The sequence below is a fragment of the Sarcophilus harrisii genome, chromosome 6, assembly GCF_902635505.1.
Source record: "Sarcophilus harrisii chromosome 6, mSarHar1.11, whole genome shotgun sequence".
NCBI lineage: Eukaryota > Metazoa > Chordata > Mammalia > Dasyuromorphia > Dasyuridae > Sarcophilus > Sarcophilus harrisii.
The window spans coordinates 149043101-149065526 of NC_045431.1; the positions used below are offsets into that span (position 1 = coordinate 149043101).

At 32.5% G+C, this 22426-nt stretch overlaps 1 protein-coding gene across 2 annotated transcripts in view; it reads right to left on the bottom strand.

Moving 5' to 3' along the window:
- HERC6 (HECT and RLD domain containing E3 ubiquitin protein ligase family member 6) overlaps positions 1-22426 on the bottom strand; it is a 67314-nt gene that overhangs the window by 13098 nt on the left and 31790 nt on the right. For both annotated transcript variants that reach the window (XM_031944008.1, XM_031944007.1), the window contains exons 11-20: positions 21848-21938; positions 18855-19044; positions 17379-17533; positions 13549-13665; positions 10994-11104; positions 9315-9488; positions 5718-5861; positions 4024-4186; positions 2585-2649; positions 1265-1335 (exon numbers count right to left, since the gene is read on the bottom strand). In XM_031944008.1, the coding sequence (XP_031799868.1) occupies positions 1265-1335; positions 2585-2649; positions 4024-4186; positions 5718-5861; positions 9315-9488; positions 10994-11104; positions 13549-13665; positions 17379-17533; positions 18855-19044; positions 21848-21938 (1281 nt within the window). The remainder of the gene's footprint in view (positions 1-1264; positions 1336-2584; positions 2650-4023; positions 4187-5717; positions 5862-9314; positions 9489-10993; positions 11105-13548; positions 13666-17378; positions 17534-18854; positions 19045-21847; positions 21939-22426) is intronic.

Here is a 22426-nt window from a genome sequence, read left to right on the forward strand (position 1 = left end):
ATATTTAATATCTACTGGTCATCCTGCCATCTGGGGGAGGGGGTGGGGGGTAAGAGGTGAAAAATTGGAACAAGAGGTTTGGCAATTGTTAATGCTGTAAAGTTACCCATACATATAACCTGTAAATAAAAGGCTATTAAATAAAAAAGAAGAAGAAGAAGAAGTAGGCAGAGAAGGGATATAGTCTGGGAAGTTGCAAAAAATGGTCAGTAGAACAATAGAGCTGTCCATTAGAACACCCTTTCCAGAGACAATGATAGTGGATGCTGATGATTTAACGATGAAAAGGAGAGTAGGAAGAGAGTAATTATGTTCCACAATGGAAAATGTCCAATATGAAATTATAATCCTGGACTAGGAAAGGATTATGCATTAGTATAATATGAATCAAATATCTAAATATAAAAAAATTTATTTTTTGTGATAATTATGCTCTATAAAATTGCTGCAAATGTTAAATTAATGAATATTGAGCCATTACTCCTAGGGAAAATGCAAGTTTAAGTTCCTATGAGCCTCTGGTTAACAAAATTCATTTTAGCATTTTTTGGAGTGACCTCACATAAAGATTGTTAAATTTCCTCTTCCTTTTTCTAGTGTATTGTATTGTGTGATTTGTTAATACTGAACTCATGGCCAACAGTATTAAAATTTATAACTGAACAAATTGTATTTTCTCTATAAGGCACATATATCACAGCCTTCTTGTTCTTAGGAATACTGGATGGCACTTTAGCTCTAGGCTTGGTAGCCTTTTTAAACTGCAAAATCATCCAAACTCCCCCTCTCCCAAAATGTGAAAAATATGGCATTAAATAGATGAAAAGGATACTTGTGTATAGTATGAGAATTTAAAAAAGAAAGCAGAGCATTGTCTTGTTCAACCTCAGTGGGGAACCAGCACTTTAGGTGACAATTTTTTTAATGGTCTGCCTGCTTCTATGATGCCTATGAAAGTGCTTATGAGTATGATTTTGGAATTATAAATAAATTTTGGTGAATAGGCAAATTTGCTAATATTGCACCTGCAAAAAATGAAGATTGATTCTAAGTCTGAGTAGATGTACTTTGATGCCTTTGTATTATTATATATAGATTGCTAATGATCCAACAAATTTACTATTAAAATAATAATTATAACAATAAAAATAAAAAGACAATTTCTGAAGACAGTTAACAAAAACAAGAAATTAGTAATGTGAATTTATTAAATACCTAATAACAGATTGAGAATATTAAAAACAAATATTTATTTTTACTGTACCTATTGGTTTTGTTCACAAGTACAGAGCTTCCATTTGGAATTAGGTCTACATCTTTTCCAACCCAGTGTATCTAAAACCACATAATATAAATATAATATAAAATTTAGTATAATTATAAATATTAGATAATGTAATAATATAGATAATATAAAGTAGTGATAAAGATAAGGAATTGATAAGAATTTAGAGATCATTTAATCTAATCCATTTATTTTACAAATAAAAAACTAGTTTAATTTAAATTAAGGGATTTGCTCAGATCCACCCAAGTAGCAAATTGTAACGTAAGATATAAAATTGAGTAGGAAGAAACTTTAGAAATCATTTTGTCATAAAATCATAGAGCTGAAAGACACCTTAGAGATAAACTCCTCTAATTCTCTCATTCATCTCTAATATACCTTAGATAAGGAAACTGAGGCCAAGAGAGGTGAAGTGACTGACCGAAGTCAACCAATAAGCATCATGGGCAAGATTCCAATTCCCCACCTCTGATTCCATATTAAATGTTTTTTTCTGATTATATAACATTTCCTCTTTTTCAGGCAGCTCTCTGTGATTAAATGATTTTCATTTTGGTCTTTGAACTTTCAAATCACTGCCATTTCCTCAACATAATGCTATAACTATATCTATAGTACATAATTGAGAACTAAATAAGTCCTTTTATTAACAATAAATATAAATGTAAAAAAAATTTCCAACTCAGTCATTCTCAAATAATGTGGACTACAAAATATACTTTCTTAAAACCTGAATTATCAAGTTAAGTTCTTTACATTAAACAGACAAACTAGACAATTCCTTATTTGTGCTTCATTTTATATTATGTAGACATATTTCCTACCAAATAAGAAAGAAAAACTAGCTCATTGTAAAAGGTAGCATTTTAGTAAGGATCACTCTAGACCAAAGCTTCTTAAACTCTGAGTCATGATCCCATATGAGACTGTATAACTGAATATGGGAGTCGCAAAAAATTTAGCAACAGTAAAAGGTATCAAATATTTTAGCAAGATTTAATTCTTTATGTAAAAATAAACAAACACATCCATCATTAGTACACATATTTGTTTTCATCTTTAAATTATGATAAAATTACATGTATATCAAAAATTGTTTTAAAATAATTTTATTTATGATTTATTATCACTAAATTTTTTATTTGTAAATGCATTTTACATATTTATATACTGGGAGTTGCATAAAAATTTCTCTGGTGAAAAGGGGTCATGAAGGGAAAAAATTTAAGATGCCCTGGTCTAAGCCATTGTGACAAGAGGGCATATGTTACAAACTATTTTTTCAGTAGTACTTACCGAAAAATACATGAGAAAATCTTCTATGCTTTTGGCATTTTCATCTAGAAGTAATTTCAAATTGTCTGTAGGAAAAATAATTTTAAAAGTTTAAAAAACAAAAGAGTATCTATGTAAAGTAAATAATGCAGGTATAGACTAGTGGGCAGAACATCAGTCTATTTGTAGTATGACTCAGAGAACCTTAATTCTCATGCCAGGTCTTATATTATCTAACTGCGGATAAATTACTTAATTATTCTGGTCTGCAGTTAGCTCATGTCTAAAATGAAGTGGTTGTGCTAGATTAACTTTGTGTCCCTTCCAGATTTCCTATTAGAACTTCTGCCTCTTGAAGCTAGAGTTAGAACTCTACTATTTTAAAATTGCTTTCTCAGTGATTATCAGTTCTCTTTACTTACTAATTCTGATGACTTGTGACCAGTCCTCATTTTTCCTGACTTTTCGGTTGCTTTTGAAATTGTTGTCCACTCCTGTCATTATGGATACTTTCCCTTGCCTCTATGATTCTCTTCTTTCTAATCTTCCTTCCTGTCTGTTACTCCTTTCCATCGTCTTTTCTTGATTTCATCTATTATTCCAAATCCTAATTATAGGTATCAGAGGATCACAGAACTAGAAGGGATCTATTTCATACATTTAGATGTGGAAAGGACTCCTTTTGTCTCACTTGGCTGCATTACCTTACTTCTTCACTATGCTTATTAATGGACAAACAATTTCATCATCCTACAAGATCCCATCTGCCTTCATACTCTTAACTCATCTTTATCCATGCTCTTCTAACTGGAGAATGGGACCATAAATTCACCATTCCTCTGTAAATTTTTCCTAGTATCCCTCTCACTTTTCAGTTTTCCTTTATGTGTTGTCTTCCTCCCTTAGACCAAGTTCCTTAAGGGCAGGGACATTTGTCCTGTGCTTGACAAATAGTAGGGGCTTAATTGTTGTTTATTAACTGTTTATTGACTTTAGTAAAGAAGTTTCATCTCTTATTGATGCTCATCCCCTCGGAGAATTTCAAGTGGACTCCATTCCCCACCCTCTTGCCTCCTAAAAAGAAAGGACAATTCTAAAGCTGTGAATTGCTTTTGCAATTGGCATTCCCTGCACATATGCCTTAGTACCATTGGACTTTATGTATATTTGTGGGAAAGCATGCTCCTGTTTGGGGGAAAATGCTTTGTAAGTAACTACTTTTCTTGCTATATGATTTGAGAAAATATCTTTGCAAAAGGAGTACATCTATTGCACTAGCTAATTATTTAAGGGTAACACACTAGTAAAAATTTGTGAGTTGTAGTGTCAGAAGTATAGACACCTACAGAACCTTGAAATAATAGCCACCCTTCTGGGAAACCTACTTGTCATTGTCAGTGGACATTGGAGGAATAGTCCAGAGGAAATGTTACATTGGAATAGATAACTTATTTACTTGCCAAATTTAGGACTCAGCTCTTGTAAATCTTCCAGTGAGAGTTTTTGATTCAAAAGTTTCTTGTAGAGAGCTAGTGGAAAAGGAAGGTTGGCAACATTGCCATTGACTATGGAGAGGCCACACAGTATTCCAAAGAGAAAATAATTTTTCTTGTCAAATTTAGGCTGAAAGAGAAAAATGAAAAAAATTATGAACATTTAAAATTGATATTACATTGACTTTTGAAAATATTATTATATATATTTGGTTAAGTAAGATTATTTAAAATCAAGTTTAAAATTATAATAAATGTGTTTGAGACAAAGTGATTATTTTTGGCTATAATCAAACAAAAATATTTTCAAACATGATGAAATGTTTCTAGTTTAAGGAATAGTTTTGATAGCATTGAAAAATTGTTCATTTCACTTACAAAAATAAAATTATGCTAAAATATATATTTCAGCTAAAGTATTCATAATTAACATTGATTTTTTTCTTCAAGTTTAGAGAATATACATGATTAAAAAGACAAATTTTATTTTGGCCTGCATTAAGGCAGAGAGTTTTTGAGAATAAGAAGGTGATAATTCCTATATATTCTACCCTTTTCAGACTTTATGTGAAGTACTATAGTCAGTCTGGGTGCTACAAGCTAAGAAAGATATTATTGAGTTGGAAAATGTCTAAAGGAGGTCAATCAGAATGGTGAAAAGTCTCAAGTTTATGTTTTGTGAAAATCAATCAGTTCTAAAAAATTCATGTTTTTGGCTTGAAAAAGCCAAGAGTGGTGTGTGGAAAAGCAAGGTGGAATGTGATAGCTATCTTTATATATTTGAAAGAATATTTTGTGGAAGAGAGGCCAAACTGGCTCAATTTGGCCTCACAGAACAGAATCTTAATTAACAGGGGGTAGAAATATTAAAGATGCAAATTTAGGCTTGAAGTCAGACAAAAATACCTAATAATCAGAACTGTCCAAAATGCATTGCCTCAATAGTTAGTAGCTTCTCTATTTGCAGACATCTTTAAGCAAAGGCTTAAATATTTTCAATATTTTCAACCACATGTCACATATATTATAATAGGGATTCCTTTCATATATCTGTTGGCTCTTTTTTCAATTCTGTGAGTTCAAGATTTCTTTTGGAAAAAAAAAAACTGTGATAAAGCCATGTTACCATAGTAAAGGGGGCAAATGAATATTTTAGGGACAAAATATTTGTGTGTGTGTGTGTGTGTGTGTGTGTGTGTGTGTGTGTTTCAATTCTCTCTAAGGACAAAGAGAAGACATTTGATTGCACAACCTGGGGAATATATGACTTATGTCAGATCAGCTTTATATCATAGGTTATTGAGTCCACAAGGTAGGATTGTGTTTAGAAAGAAAATTATGGGTTAGGTGAGTTGATGCTATTATTTATATGGGGAACAATGGAAGGAAAAGGCAGGATAGGAGAAAAAATACTCTCAACAACTGTGACCAAACTCCCTCAATTTCTATAGCAATTAAACCAAAGGAAAAATGTTTAGTGTTAATTTTCTCTCTGTGTATCTGTCTCTTTCTCTCTCTCATTCTCTCTCTGTCTCTCTCTCTTTCCACACACACACACACACACACACACACACACACAAACTTGGAAGTCAGAACAGTTAGATATTAGTATGGGTTAATGTTAAATAAGATGCCCCAGAAACAAAGAAATTAAGGCTTACACTCGGAGGAAACCACATTAGGGAAGATTCTTCACAATACATAAACATCTCATATTTTGGGTGGATCATCTCTTCAAATACATAATGGAAAAAGGCTTTTCTGACCCCTCCATAGTCAGGACCAATTTCTTTAGTAAATGAGACCTGAGGAAAGGGATTAGACACATTTTTAAGTTCATAAATGATTTATACCTCTGGCAATATTCTTTAGCATCCAACACACTAAATTTTAATAAATAGCTACTCTTGTATAGTTAAGTATTCACTTAGCTTGAACAAAATTTAATGAGACAATTGAAGGAGAGAATTGGAACAGTATACATTTTTGGTTTTTATGGAGCTCGAACTTCACCTTTTTCATCTCTATAAATGATGACTAGCAAATAATGCAACCAAACTAATCTCTTCATAACAAAAGTAACAGTATCACCTTGATCCATGTTCCCCCAAGTGAAGAAGATATAGAACTATCCCTGAATTTAAATTTTGCAATAGATTCTATACTCTCAAATGGAAATCATTCTTATGACTATACTTAAAATAAGTGAGTGGCATGGAGTGCTAAATGAATTGTAGACTTTGACTATTAATTTATTTTTCAGATTTAATAAACCAGAGTACACAAATAAAAAAGAATGCATAAAATGTAGCCACGTAATCCCATAAAATGTTTCAAAAGTTATATTTTGATACTCTACACTTGAGTAGACTAGGTTTCTATTAGATCAGAATGAGCAGATGATTACACAAAATAATTCAGCCTTCAATTTGATCTAAGTCTGTGACTAAGTAACCAAGCAAGAGAGCTCAGATCAAGCCTAAAGTTTGTTTTCTCCAAACTCAATACTGGGATCCAAAGCTTGCAAAACTCAGAACAAAAGGGCAAAAATCACAGACTTTGCTCGGATCAGATCATTTGGGTGCAAGGTTGCAGGTCCCTCAGCTGAACCCCCTTGGAGATCCTTGAAGAAAAGAGCAATTAACAGTAAAAGATAAAAACAGCAAGACCTCAGAGGATGCAAATCAGACCATAAAAGGATCAGACATTACCTTCTAGATGTTCAAAGAGTCTCATCTAAACACAAAACCCCAATTTGAGGATTAAGGTTGGTAGAGTAAAAACAGAAACAAACAAACAAACAAACAAAAAAATGAGCAATGAAAACTTACCCAGGATACAAAATCAGAAGCACCGATTGATTTAAAAATATCAAAAAGTAAAATTTCAAAGAAAAATACAGTTTGGACACAAGTTCAAGTTCAATTCCTGTATGAAATAATGCAAGACTTTTTGAAAGCCCTTAAATGATTTTGTAAAGGAAATCAAAACACTGGAGGAAAAAATTAGAAAAGAAATGAGAGATTTGGGGCAATAATTTTGAAAGATTAGTACAAGAGGTATAAAACTATGCAACAGATTTCTTGAAAATTATCATGAACTACTTTTTCCTTTGTTTTTTTCCTTTTACAACATAACTAACATGAAAATGTGTTTCATCTGACTGCTCATGTATTTTTATATAAAATTTCTTTACTTTTCAATGAGGGGTGGAGGTAAGGAGGAAGGGAGACAATTTGGAATTCAAAAAAAAATTTAAATGAATATTATAAATTATTTCTATGTGTAATTTGGGGGAGTGAACTATTAGATAATAAAAAATAAAATTATCATTAGTTAATAATTCCATGAAATAACAAAAAATAATTTAAAACCCTAAAAAAAAAGGAAAAAAGTGTATATGTGAGTATATTATGAAAACATATAGAAACAACTTAGCTGGAAAACAGATCAAGGAGAGATATTTTAAATCTGAAAATCTATGATCAAAAAAGTCTGGACATATTTCAAGAATTGTTAAAGAAAACTGACAATCTAATAATATCAAAGACCAAAATGAAAATAGAATCTATTGTTCACCTCCTGAAAGAACTCCAAAATGAAAACTCTCAGGAACATTATAATCCAAACTAGATCTTCCAGGTCAAAGAAAAGATACTGCAAGCAGCCAGAAAGAATAGAGAACTGACAAGCTAGGGTGAAGATCACATAGTTTTAGTCACTGTACTAAACACTAGGGATACTAAGCTAGTACCAGCTTTCAAATTGTGCATAGGGGAAAGAATATACAAACAAAAGGTAAGATTAATTATAAAATTGTGCTATTCACAATTAATTATATGTAATAATGTACCCTATATATTTTTGTGTTCTATTACATATTATTTTTAATATTTATTATTTCTAAAATAATTATATATATAATTATACATACATGTTGCATATATTATATACATATATGTATACATATACACATCATATATTATATATATATATTTATACACACAATGTACTCCTAAATGAGAACACAAGAAAAACAAACCCCTTTATAAGCACGTAGTCAGTCAATCAAAACAAATGTCCATATTGGCCATGTCTAAGAAAAACTTATCTCATTCTGCATTCTCAGTCTTTTAACTCTTTATTAAGAGTAGGGTAGCACATATTAGTTCTTTGGAATCCTAATTGAGCACTACACTGATAAGAATTCAGCACAATTATAGTGATAATTAGTTATACTATATTAATATATGTTATATATAATATAGTTACAATTAGTTATATTCCATATCTTATTCACTTTCCCCAATTTATAGGTACCCTCTCAGATTCCCATTCTTTGATACATCAAAAAGTAAAAATAAAAACTATGGGAGAAGAATCAGGAGAAAAGTCATGCTTTCTAAATTAAAAAAAAATTAAAAATAAAAAAGAAGTGGGTATATCTGAGGAGAGAGTAATAGTGTCAAAGGTTGAAGAGAGTTTTTGAAGGATGAGATTTGAGAAAAGGCTATTGGGCTTCAGGGGAATTGTTTCAGTTGAATGATGGGTCCAGAGGCCAAATTATAAAAGGTTTAGAAGAGAATAAGAAGTGGAGGCCCTTAGTGTAGGTAGCTTTCTGAAAGAAAATCTAGAAGATTAGGAAGATAGGGAAGACTGAAGTTTAGAGAGATAATGGGGATTAAAGTGTAGTATATGTCTAATCAATGTTATAAGAGCACAAGGTGGTAAGGTAATCATTTCTAAGGTAGCTAGGGTCAGATTGGGGAGAAGGACTTTATAAACCATAATCACTTCCATAGTTATATTCAGAATAAACATAGAAGCAACCACTTCAACATATAGTACTAAAGCTATATTCTCTACAAAATAATCTTGGGATCTGACTTCCTTAGAACAAAAAAGAATCTTGTCAATCTTACCCAATCCTGATCTATAATTCTGGCAGTAATCAATTTAATGAATCATTCAGGGTTATGCCAGATCCAAACAGATAATGAAGCAAAAAAACTAAGACTAGACTTTTCTTGCAGGATTGAAATGGGGCAAAATGCCTTTTCCCTTTATTCATATTAGGGTACCTTAAATAAATACTCCTAGTTGTAGTTGTAATCTAAAATTCTGAGGAACCAAGAAAACCTCAAGATTGAGAATCTATAAAAATAGTGGCTAGAAATGACTTCTGAGAATACCAAGAAAAACCATGCTATCTGGAGATTTTCCTCTAGCTAAACCTCTGATTAGAAGGTACACTTTACCAATAATTCCTTCTTAAGGTCATTGTCTACAACTTTGTTTAATTGACGCAGGGCATCTTCAACCAGATGATTCCGTCTGACTTTGAGATGAAGTTGATGGGCTGTGGCTAGTTCACTTGTTTGGTTTAGCATAAGGTTTGCAAAGTGATGACTTTCAGTTATAAATATTGCAGCCTAGAGAAAAACAGATATTTTCTTTCAATTTTTTTTTCAATTACAACTCTCAATGATAGCTTCAACATTGCAATGAATTGATTTAATTTATTGACAAGTCACTTATTTTTCCTTGTACCTGTTTCCTCAGATGTAAAAAAGGGGCTATACAATATGTGCTCAAAAATCCCTTTCTTTTTTGATCTTATATTTTACACTCATTACAGTCATGGGGATTCTGTCCCCAATCATTTAAAAATAAGAAGAAACATTATTATGTATTCATTATTGAATATCAAAATAGCACAAGGAAGAATAGGTATACAATAAAAATTTGAGATCATTCTACTTTGGTGTCTACTTTGGGTCTCTTGGTGTTAGTAAACAAGATTATCAAGGTAAAAATCTGGGTATTCAAATGTATAGTAATTATTCCTAGTTATTTTCAAAATATCCCAAGAATCTAAAAATTTCTAGTTCCTCTTTATGAATATTTGCTTATAAACTCAGTATATAAGTAGCCCACCAAAAAAAATCATTCTATTTCTATATTGTTAATTTTTCTTCCTTAAATTACTCAAAAATGACAAAAGGATAAAAAAGTGAATCATTTTCTGCTAACATAAGTTTTCTAGATGACATACTACTGCAAATATAATTAGGTATGATGAAAATAATATCCTAAAACCCTGCACCATGCAAGCAAGGCTAGTTTTTTTTTCTTCAAAGGCCACTCAAAAAGCTTCTTTGGACTTTCTGTCATGAAAGGTGTCTTAGTAGTAGGTAAGTTTCCCAACTTCCCCATCCTTCTCCAGCAAAATCCTCATGTTCCCATCAGATTAAATAATGATCAACAAATCTAATGGGAAACCATAGTAAGTATCTCATCCACCCCAGAAATACACAAAAAGTCAGCCAGAAATCCAGGGAACAATGGAAAGGTGGCCCCTTCAGTGAAATAAATACCAGTATCCTAGAGGGAAGACATATAACTTATATGTGCTAGGTCCTTGTAAGGTTCTCTTTCCTGAGATAAAAAGAGCTGATGACTCCCTTGAGAAAGCCCCAGAGTAGAGACCTTGGAAACCTTAAGAAATTATGTTAAAGCAGGAAGTACCTACATAATGTAGTAAAGTAGTGACTAGGAAATCCCAGATAAAAGGGCTCTAGAGGAAACTTACAAGCCCCCTTTAAGGCTTCAACTCTCAAATATACCTGTGATAGGAGAGACATTATCTATCACTCCTTTAAAAAAAAATGCTACTTCATTTTATTTTCATTTCACATCTGTCACTCCTAAGTAGTACACTGATTCTTTTCCATCCACATCCATAATATAAATAGTGTTTTTATGAATATCCTTATTTCTGCTATTCTCTCTTGAGGAATAATTAATATAGCTTGTTCTCTTTAAACTTAAGAATTCATGTTTTGAATTATCTATTCATCCTAGAACACTAGTATGAACAACAGACATTTAGGAAATACATTTTGGTGATGATAGTAAAGAAAGTGGGCATACATACCTGCCTATTTAAAATTGAATTTATTTCCAGCATTTTAACTTTGGAAGGCAGATCAAAGATAAAAGGAAAATGAGCAAATATGACAGGATTGTTGGCTTCATCTTCAGACTGCTATAATTGAAGAGAAATTATACAGCTTATGAAAATTTGAAAAAATGGAGAATCCCTCCCTCTTTCTTGCTTTAAATCTCTTCTCCAAATCTATATTCTAAACTTGGGTTATATTCTAAATCAGGGATTCTTAAAACAGGGCCCATGGATTTGTTTTATACTGTATTTTGATGTAACTGATTACTTTGTAATATCATATAATGTATTTTATGCATTTAAAATTAAATTATAAAGGATATATGAAGAAAAATGCTATTTGAATCCAGAGAAAGAACTGAAAAATAGAAGTTTGGAATAATTTTACATATATATGTATGTGTGTATGAGGTCCTGGTTATATAGGTGAGTGTTAACAGAGAAAGCCTGAAGAACAGAATAGGATTATACTCCTTGAGGTAAATAGGAAAGGCACTGATGGTATCACCTTAGCTTTAAGTGAGCCTCTTGTTCTTTTTTTTTTAATTGTAGTAAATTCATTTATTTATTTATTTATTTGTTTGTTTGTTTGTTTGTTTGTTTGTTTGTTTTTGCTGAGGTGACTGGGGTTAAGTGACTTGCCTAGGATCACACAGCTAGGAAGTTTTAAGTGTCTGAAGCCAGATTTGAACCCAGGTCCTCCTGACTTCAGAGCTGGTGCTGTACCCACTGTGCCACCTAGCTGTCCCAGGTTTATTTATTTTTAATACATATTGCTTTAAGAATCCTGTTGGAAGAGAAAAATCAGAGCAAAAGGGAAAAACCATGGGACAGATTAAAAAAAAAAAGAAGTGAACATAGCAGATGTTGATTTACATTCAATCACCTTACTTCTTTTTCTGGATGCAGATGGCATTTTCTGTCCAAAGTCTATTGAGATTGCTTTGGATCACTGAACCACTGAGAAGAACCAAGCTTTTTATTGTTGATCATCTCACATTCTTGCTATTATTGTGTACAATGTATTCTTAGTTCTGCTTGTTTTGTGCAGCATCAGTTCATGTAAATCTTTCCAGGTCTTTCTAAAATCAGCTTGTTCATCATTTTTTATAGAACAAAAATATCCCATTACTTTCATGTACCACAACTTGTTCAGCCACTCTCCAATTGATGGGTACCTAAACTTTTCCCACTTCTTTACTACCACAAAAAAGGGCTGCTGCAAACATTTTTGGACATGTGGATCCTTTCCCCTCCTTTATGGTTTCCTTGGGATACAGACCCAGTAAGGGCACTGTTGGGTCAAAACATAAGTTTTAGAGCTCTTTGGGCACAATTCCAGATTATTCTCCAAAATGGTTGGATCTGTTCACAATTCTACCAACAATGTATTAGGGTTCCAGTTTTCCCACATGCCCTCCAATTTATCTTTATTTTATCATTTATCATTATCTTTTCCTATCATTTTAGCCAATCTGAACCTTTTTATCTTAAATAGGTCTTTTGATTACAGTCTTACCCCAGGTGGAGATTTTTAGAAACCTTACCTTACAAATATTAAGTCCGAAAGACAAGTTGTGATGTCAAACCCTAAGGTAATATTCCCCCATAAAACATCTGCCCATTGCTAAATCCCCTTTTAGCCTGCTATGGCATCCTGCCTCATGGTATCTTTTTTCTCATCCCCTCACTCTCCATCATCTCATGGTATCTTTCTCCTTGTTATAGTCAACTCTTTTAGGGTGCTAAATTGGAAGTTTAGCCCTCCAATCAATGGTGTAATCCCTTTCCCTTATTATCCCCATTTGGAGTTAGTCTGTTCCATTTCTCTATGGATTTAGTCTATCAGTCAATGGCGTGCTCCCACTTCTTAGCATCTTTTCTTTAATGGCTTCTTCTTCTTGATTAATTCTGAATTCCACTAAGGAACTTTTCTTCCTCCTTTTTAATTGTTAAAATTTCTTTCCTTGCTAACTCCTACATTATTCACATAGCTAAACTTTGTAATCTGTAATGGATGTCTTGTCATGGTTGCTCCATGTCATGAACTTTCACATAATATTCTTTTTGCACTATTTTGCTCTCTAAATTTGCAGTTTCATTACAATTATCTTTTTATGAGACTATATAGAAATGCTTGTTTTATCCCATAAATTAAAAAATAAAGACAAAAATATTTTGAGAAGTCCATAAGTTTCACTGGAAGTTCAAAGGAACTTATGACATAAAAGCAGGAAGTGCTTGTTAGAAGACAGACACTAAATCTCAGAAAGTATATAAAAGGCACATAAAATGAATCCTTTTAATGTACATTGCCTTTATCAATTCAATAATGTACCCAAAAAATGTTTAAGCCTTGGCTTATCAAAACCAAAAATCAAATAGCATAATAGAATAATTATAATTTTAAGAGTTCAGATCCATAGAGTAATGTGAACTATGGGAGTCATTCACCCAGAGAACCTCACCTAAGTATGAGTGGAGGTGGTAGATTAACAGGGATATTACATTGAACATGATATACTCACAGGTTGTGCTTTGACATACTTCCATTTGCTTAGGTCTTCCCAAAAATTAAGCTTATGGTAAAGTTCACTGATGTGGAATATATTCTCTGGAACTTTAGATTTAGCGTTCTTGTTTACCTAAACAGAACATATTTTCCTATGAGTGTCAGTAAATAAAGTGTTTATGTCAATAAACAATATAATTTAATTTTTGATGGGTTTTACTTAAATAATCAGGTTTAACTCAGCCTATTACGTTTATTTTTCAATTTCATCATGTTTTTCACTAATCCTTTTGTTCTTTCATCATATTCATGTATCCCTTCTCCCTCCCCTAATCAGTTAGCCATCCCTTATTGTTGTTTGTCCTCCCTTCTTAAAGAAGACCATGACATCAGGGAGGGGATGCCATGATATGCAAATGAACTGGATTTAAGTGAGGGAAGGCTGTGAAAGGTCATCTGCCTCACTTTCGATTTCACAACCACTTCAGTCTACTGGCTAGATATAGATCAGGATGACTGGAAATTATCCTGCATGCAGTGGGATATCTTGGCCTTTTTAAGCTAATAGGTGTCAGTTTGATTCCAACAACAACAAGGAACTATCCCTTATAACAAAGATTTAAAGAGGGGATAAAATCCAGCGAAATTAACCAACACATGAACTTTTCTGACAATACTATTTTGCTCTGTTCTCCTAGCCTATAGCAATTAAAGGCACTTTCTGGGTCATCTCCTGGAAGTGTGAATTTATACTAGCCTCCTATAGTTTTTTACTTACATGTATTTCACCTGCTGTTTTCTATTTATTTACACCTATTTCACTGGATCATAGATGCAGACTTGCAAAAGAACTTAGAGGTCATTTGGTCCTCTTTGTTTTTTAGATGAGGAAAGAAACTCAGAGGTTTGAAAAGAGTCGCCCACATTCACTTAGACAGGAAGTGCTACTTAGGATTTGAATTCAGATTCTCTGCCTCCAAATTCATTAATCTTTCTGGGGCATCATACTGCTCCTCAGCAGATTCCAGAGCTTGCTAGGTGAAGAGTATGAAGCTACCGGATATAATTTCTAGACTACCTTTTTGTATGACTCCAGTGTGAATTGCATGCTAGCCAGAATTCTGATTAGAAATTTCAGCACCTGGTATAAATTCAATAATGGAAGGAGAGAAAGAAGGATAAATAATCCAAGTATCCTTTGTCTAGGTCTTTCTCCCCTTCTCTAAATCAGAGTTATAGAATTCAAAGGATCATAGGTATGGAATATAAAAATTCCATAAAGCATACCTGCTCTTTAAAATGTTTATGTGTAAGTTTATAACTCACCTAATTTTATAAATGAAGAAACTGAGTTTCAAAGAATTTAACTAACTTGCCCAATGTCACAAAGGTAGTAAATGATACAAGTCAAATCTGAACCCATTTCTTATCTCTGAATCAAATAAATAAGCATTTATTGTGCTCTTACTACGTGCCAAGCATTCTCCTAAGCATTGGAAATACAAAGAAAAGCAAAAGAAACAATGCCTACCCTGCTCAGATTCTAATAGAATATAACATACATGTTAACAAGCATGCAAACAAAATATATACAAGTAAATTGGAATAACCTTAGAAGGAAGAGACTAACCTTAAGAGAAACTGGGAAAGGCTTTTTGTAAAACCAGCAAAAGCCAGAACTTAACAGAAGTCAGGAAAGTCAGGGGGGAAAGATAAGGAGGGAGAAACCTACAAATAATCTCTGCCTAATCAAAAGGTATGGAGTTGGGAGATTTCTCATTCTTTTCTCAAGGATTTTAGCACTAGCTTTACAATCTTCCTCTGTATTCCAACTCTGCCCTCATACTTAGAAATTTCAATAGACATATTGATATTTCTGCAATGTGGGAGAGTTGGGAGATGTGCAAAAACCAGAAAGGAGGCTAGTGTTTCTACATCATAAAGAATGTGGAGGTAAGTTCAAGAAACTTGAAAAGGTAGAAAGGAGATATATTATGAAGAATTTTAAAAGTCAAACAGAAGATTTTATATTTGATCTTAGGAGTAGTGAGGAGCCACTGGAGTTTAGTGAGTAAAGGATGATATGCTTAGACCTATTTTTTAGGACAATCAATTTTTTAATAGTATTTTTTTCAAATTACATATAAAGACATTTTTAACATTCAATTTTTATATAAAATTTTTGAGTTTCAAATTTTTGCCCTCCTTTCTTCTTCTCTTTAACCTGGCAAGCAATTTGATATATGATATATAATAATAAAAATATAATCTATGTATATATATACATATATATGCAATCATATAAAACATACTTCCATATTAACAGGACAATCATTTTCATTGCTGAGTGGAAGATAGATTGGAATGGGGAGAAATTTCAGGCAGGATATGGCAATAATGTGAAGTATAAGGTGATGAGGGCCTGTACCAGTATAGAGGTAAAGTCAGGAAAAAAAAAAAAAAAGAAAGCGTATATTAGAGATGTTTGGGAGTTAGTGTTTGGCAATAGACTGGATATAAGAGGAATGAGAAATTGAATAATATTGAAGATTGTGAGCTGGTATTACTAGGAGGATGGTAGTGCCTTTCCCAATAATTCTCTGTTCTCTGTTTCTGTCTCTCTCTGTCTCTGTTTCTCTCTGTATCTCTGCCTCGGTCTCTCTCTGACTCTGTCTCTGTCTCTCTCTCCCTCACCTTTCTCTTCTCTCCATATATGTGTGTGTGTGTGTATGTCTATTTGTTTCCACATTCAGGATTAAATGACTTGCCCAGGGTCACACATCTAATAAGTGTTTGAGGCTGAATGTGAAGCTTGCAATGACAAAGCAATTCCCCTATTGGCTCCTGGGACTCAGAAAGAATGGCAACTAAGCCAGGAAGAGCTGCTTACTCTACAACTTTTTTATTCTCTTTTTTCTTTCTCCAGAGTAACACTGACAAGGAGACTAAGTTTTGCCTCGATGGCCAGAAAACATGAACCTTGAGGGATGGAAAAGTGAAACACATCTTCCACACTCTCACTGTTTTGACATTTTAAGCATTTTAAGTATCACTCTCCTAGGAATATATAATAAGAGTTATATGTTAATGGATAATATTTTGTCTTGTCAATGTGCACTTATGACTTGTATTTTAAGTATTAATTTTATTGGAAGAGAAAAATGGCTTTTCTATATTAAGTCATTTTCCTAAGGGCTCTTAGATGGGAAGTGTGCAGAAAAAGAGTCTTACTCCACTCTTTAGTAGTCAGGTGTACCCAGGAACTTAAGGAGGACTGAGTATAAGCCAAAAAAGACCCTTTAGTGGGAAAGGGAGACTCTGCCTCCAGATCTTTATTTGTTTACTGTTACACTGAAAAGAATGGCCAGGGAGAGTGCCTTATGTCTTAGGCTTCTATGAAACAACAACCATGAACTTGGACAGAGTTCAAGAGAGGACAGAGGGATGCTATGGTATATGGGGCTACAAAAAAAATCAGACATAACAATGACAAAAGCGGGTTTTTGTGAATGCAAAAAGACCCATGGAACAAAAGGAGAAAAGGTCTAGGAAGAAGGAAAATTTATGAGTAATACAAATGGATTTCAGAGAGAACAATGGAAGGAATGTTCAGAACTGAATTGGTTCTTAGGAAAGGGCTGAGATTGATGGATATAAGAAAATGGTAGTGGAGCCAGGGAAGGATTCAATGGATTATTATTATTATTATTATTATTATTATTTTTTTTTTTTTGCTGAGGCTGCTTACAACTCTGAAAAATGGGAATTGGGGAAGGAACAAAGGAGAGTTTGTTAACTGTAGAATACTGGATCTGTTCACCTTCTTCCAGTTTTCTTATACCTTACCATGTGAAGCTTTTTCATCATTCCAAGGAGATCTTTGCTATTACAATGGTCCTGGACACTGCCAGACCAAAAGTTTATTTGAAAGCCCATGGTTCGTTTAAGCAGCTCAATCAATGATTTGAAAGAGGATTTCTCCATTGATGCCCAACATTTCTCTGAAGAATATAAAGATAATAAATACATACATGTATGGATATATATGTAACACACATACATAACACATACATACATGTTTATAAATGCACTGCATACATAGAGAAATATAGCATTTAAAGATTTACACAGTATTTTTCATGTTCTCCTTTCAGTCACCAATATCCCTATGTTACTATTATAATCCTAATTTTACAGATGAGAAAATTGAGGTTGTGACTCATCCAAGCTCACACAGCAAGTAAGTGTTTGGTGGCAAGACACAAACTCAGATTTTCTTGACTCTGAGTCCAATGTTCTAGTCATAGCTTCAAGCTTATTATATCCCCACTTTTTCTTCTTCTTTTGGTCTATGACCAAACAACAGCCTACTTCTTCATAAGCTATTTTTCTCTTCTTATTCCATAAATGCATGTTTTCCATGGGATTCTTTCTTCTAATCTTTTCTATTTTCTCTACAGTCTATATCTGCCACAGTCTCAACTCTTCTGCTAAATGGATAACTCTCAAAGGTTGATTTCAAACTCCAACAGTTCCCAATCTCAGTTCTCCATTTCCAACTTGTTAGATATCTCTTCTCCAGTGTTCTTCTAACATATCAAACTTAATCTATCCAACTAAACTCATCACCATCCCAGCTCTTCTTTATAATTTCTTTATTTTTTTGAAGGGGATGCTATGAGAGAACACTGGAGTTGGAATCAAAAGAGGTCTGCATTTGAATTCAACCTTCTATACTATTTAACTGTTTGACCTTTAAAAACTCCTAAATTTTCTGAGTTAATGTTTTTTCATTTACAAAAGGAGAGTAAAACCTGAAGATGCCTATATCATAGGATTGATATGGGTATCAAATAATATTATTGCATCTAAAGCACTTTGTAAATCTTTAAGAACTGTATTAGTATCACTTGATTTTTTTTAACTTTTTATTTGTGAAATAAAACAAGCACTTATAAACAAGCACTTCTATAACATACTACAATAAAAATGATAAACATGAAATTGCAAATCTATTATGGACAACTTGCTGTCCCTTTTAAACACATAATAAAGTTATCTAAGTTCAAAAGTACTTTAAAATGAACTTTTTTCCAAAAATTACAAAATGTAATTATCTAATAAAACTCATTGGCAGCTACATTCCCACATAATTCTTATTTAAATTTATTATTTTAAAGACCAGAAAAATTAAATTAATTGCATTCTTTATCCTAACTAGAACACAATTGATAAAGTCTAAGTTAATAGGAATACTTGCTTATTGTCCAAAAATACTTATTTATGTCCCAAGTAAATCATACTAAATGTAATTGATCTTACCCAGAACTTCTGATGACCGGTCATTCATTTGACAAACAGCTTGTGCAAATGGCATCACTAGAGATTGCCAGTTCTCAGGTTTATGCATTACAGGACATTCTGGGAGTAAAAGGAAAACTGATAAAGCTTCCTGATATGGAGATTTCAGTGGAAGGGCCTTGAGTGTATTATCTCTGAGACAGGTAGTTATCTGTAATCAAAAACATAATGAGAAAATAGTCAAATAATGTTTACCAAAAGGGCATAGTTCAAGAAAGTGGTATGGACTGAAAGACTCATATCAAGGTCTTATCTTTAATGCACTAAAATATGCCACATTGGTAAAAAAAAAAAAAAAAAATGGGCTTTCTGGAAGCAACTATTCAGTTTGTTAAATGTTTATAATATATTTTCATTTTTTTGGAGACAAAGTCAAACAAAGATTCAATCAAGAGAGAAATCTACCTCTCATGTCAGCCATATTAAGATTGTTTTAGATGCATGTTTACATATGTGTAAATGTGTGTGTATATATGTATGCATGTATGTGTACTAAGTGTGTACATAGATATATGTATGTAGCCGTGGATGTGATACTTTCCATGCCACTGACAAAGTTTATAATTAGAATAAGATATTCCCTGTCCTAGGGCAGGAGACAAAGGGAGCTGACGAACACTTTTACAATTGTGAAGAGGTCCTTTTGGGAAAAAAAAAAAAACACCTCTGGGGGTAAGGTAATCATTTAGAAAAGACTAAAGATGTCTCTTATGGAAAGACAATAAATAGTTGTTACAACTGAGATTATCTACTCACACTGTGTGTTGTATTTTATTTCTCATTTTCAAGTATTAGGCCATCAAGTAGTTGGGGGATTTATTTCTACATTGTTAGCCATCAAGATGATGAGAAATTATTGTGGTTTCTATTCCCCCCATACAATACAAAGCTGAACATAATCCTACCAAAAATAGATTTTTAATGAAATAAAGGATGTTCAAGCACTTCTGAGGAAAAAAGAGAATTGAACAGGAATTTTGAAGTTCTGATTATGATGGAATATTATTGTTCTAAAAGAATTGATAAGCAAGATGCTCAGAAAAATCTGGAAAGTCCTCCATGAACTCAAGGAAAGTGAAATGTATTATGTACAAAGTATGTTGTGGGATAATCAGCTGTGAATGAATTTGGGATTCTTCAGAAATACAATGATCCAAGACTCCTCTGAAGGATTGTGATGAAAAATGCAATACATATCTAGAGAAATAACTGATTGTGTCTGAATACAGATTGAAGTATACTCTTTTTTGTAAGGGAAGGAGGAATGTATGTTTTCTTTCACAACATGACTATTATGGAAATGTTTTTCATAACTTCACATGTGCCTTCGGAAAGGGAGTTGGGGGTGAGGAAGAAGGGAGAAAATCTGGAATTCAAAGTTTTAAAAGCACATGTAAAAATTGTTTTATTATAACTGGGGAAAATAAAAAAATATCAAATATAAAAGAGAGCTGAGTACATTAAAAAATTAAAAATTATTTTGGCTTTACCTACCCATGAAAAATAAATATTACTTCCATTATTTAAAAATAATGCATGAACAATTCTTATTAATAATATGTAACACTTGTTTTAAAAATAAGGAATATGAAATGAAAATTCATAGAATTCTCTTTTTGTATGCTAGGTCTATAGAAATGATCATTTTGCGGAGGGAGATTAAGTTTAAATTTTTTTTAATTAAAAGAAATAAAAAGAACTGGTTTTGCCCTTCCCTCTCTCCTATACCACAACTTCATTGTATACATCTCTATTTTACATCTTTCAATTTTTTCTTCCCATACTGATTTGTTGAGTCCCAGGTCAATGTTCATGCACAAGACTCAAACTTCTTATTACTTATTGCAAAGTCACCATGAACAAAAGGATCATCTTCCATCTCATTTTTAAAAATAATTTTTCTGATTGTGCTTGCCAACTTTGGCTGTTCTCACCTCAAAATTGCCTATTAATTAGGCAATAAGGAAAGAAAATTAGTATTCTTTGTAGATGAAATAATGGCATACTTAGAGAATTCTAGCGAGTCAACTAAAAAGCTACTTGAAATAACAACTTTAGAAAAGTTGAAGGATATAAAATAATAAACTCACATAAATCATCAGCCTTTCTATATATTACCAACAAAGCCCAGCAGCAAGGGATAAAAAAGAGAAAATAACTACACAATATAAAAAACATGGAAGTGTACCTGCCAAGATAAACTCAAGAACTATATAAACACAATTACAAAAGACTTTTCATATAGATGAAGTCAGCTCTATACAACTGGAAAAATATATGAATAAATAAATAAATGGAAATTTAAAATATAATAAAAATGATAATTTTGTTTAAATTAATTTACTTATCCAGTATCATACCAAACTGCCAAAAAAAACTATTTTATAGAGCTGTACACTGCCTATTATAAACAAAAGATTAAAAATTAAATTTAAAAAATAAAAAATAAACAAAGAGAACCATTTCTGAAATTATGGGAAACTATGCCATAAAACATATTATTTCCCTTCATGTAATATTTTCAAAATTTAATAATAATTTGTAGTATCTTTTCTTCTCCTTATGTGGAATTTTAGAGTTAAAGTGGATACAGAAATCATCTAATCCATTTTAGTAAATTAATAAAAACTGAAGCTCAAGATCACATTAGTAGTTGGTGGAAGATCTGAGATTCAAATTACGGTCTGAGCTCCCAGTCTTTACTTTCCATCATGTTATCAGTGTTGAAAAAATGTCACTTAGGTTAATAAATCAGTGAAAGAGTTGGATCTCAGAAGGAGAGTTTCAAATAGGCCATTTTAGGGGGGAAAGTGGTAAGATCTTAAGCTCACAAATTCTTCTGAATTAAAAATGCATCCATGTCAAATGTCTATAATTAAATTTTTATTCCATATTAGCACATTTTACAAATAAATACACATACACAAGACACATAGCAAAATAAAGATTACTACCATTCTTGTAATCCAGTCCTTCTGGATTAATTCTTCAAAGACATTTCTTGCCATTTTTAGGTCAACATCATTAGGAATAGTGTTGTCATTTCTTTGAAAACAAAAATCATTGCACAAATCAACCAGAGACATGTTCAAATACAATGTACTACTTCACTGGGTTATGTCCATGTATAAATGAAGGGTCAGGGAAGGTATGTTACACCTTCAGAAGCAGTATTTCTCCTAAAGCTTGCACCCTTCTATATTTCTAGACACCTCTACATTGTACTATCTAGACTTTAATTATCATCCTCATCTCCACCTAGCTCCTGTACCCTACAACATTGGACTTTACTAAGCTTTCTCCTTATTTTACCTAGAACCAGGACTCCATGCTTCATATCTATCTCTGTCCCAGGCTGATGCATGTTTACTTCTTCTCTGCCTTCCCAAATATACCTCCTTCTGGTTCTTTGTACCCTGCTCCCTTATTAAAGTATAAAGTCTTTGAGGCAAACTAGCTGGCTTGCATGTATTTGTATCAACACAGAGCCTTGCATATAATAAAGTGTTTAATAATAAATGGTCTTTTTTATT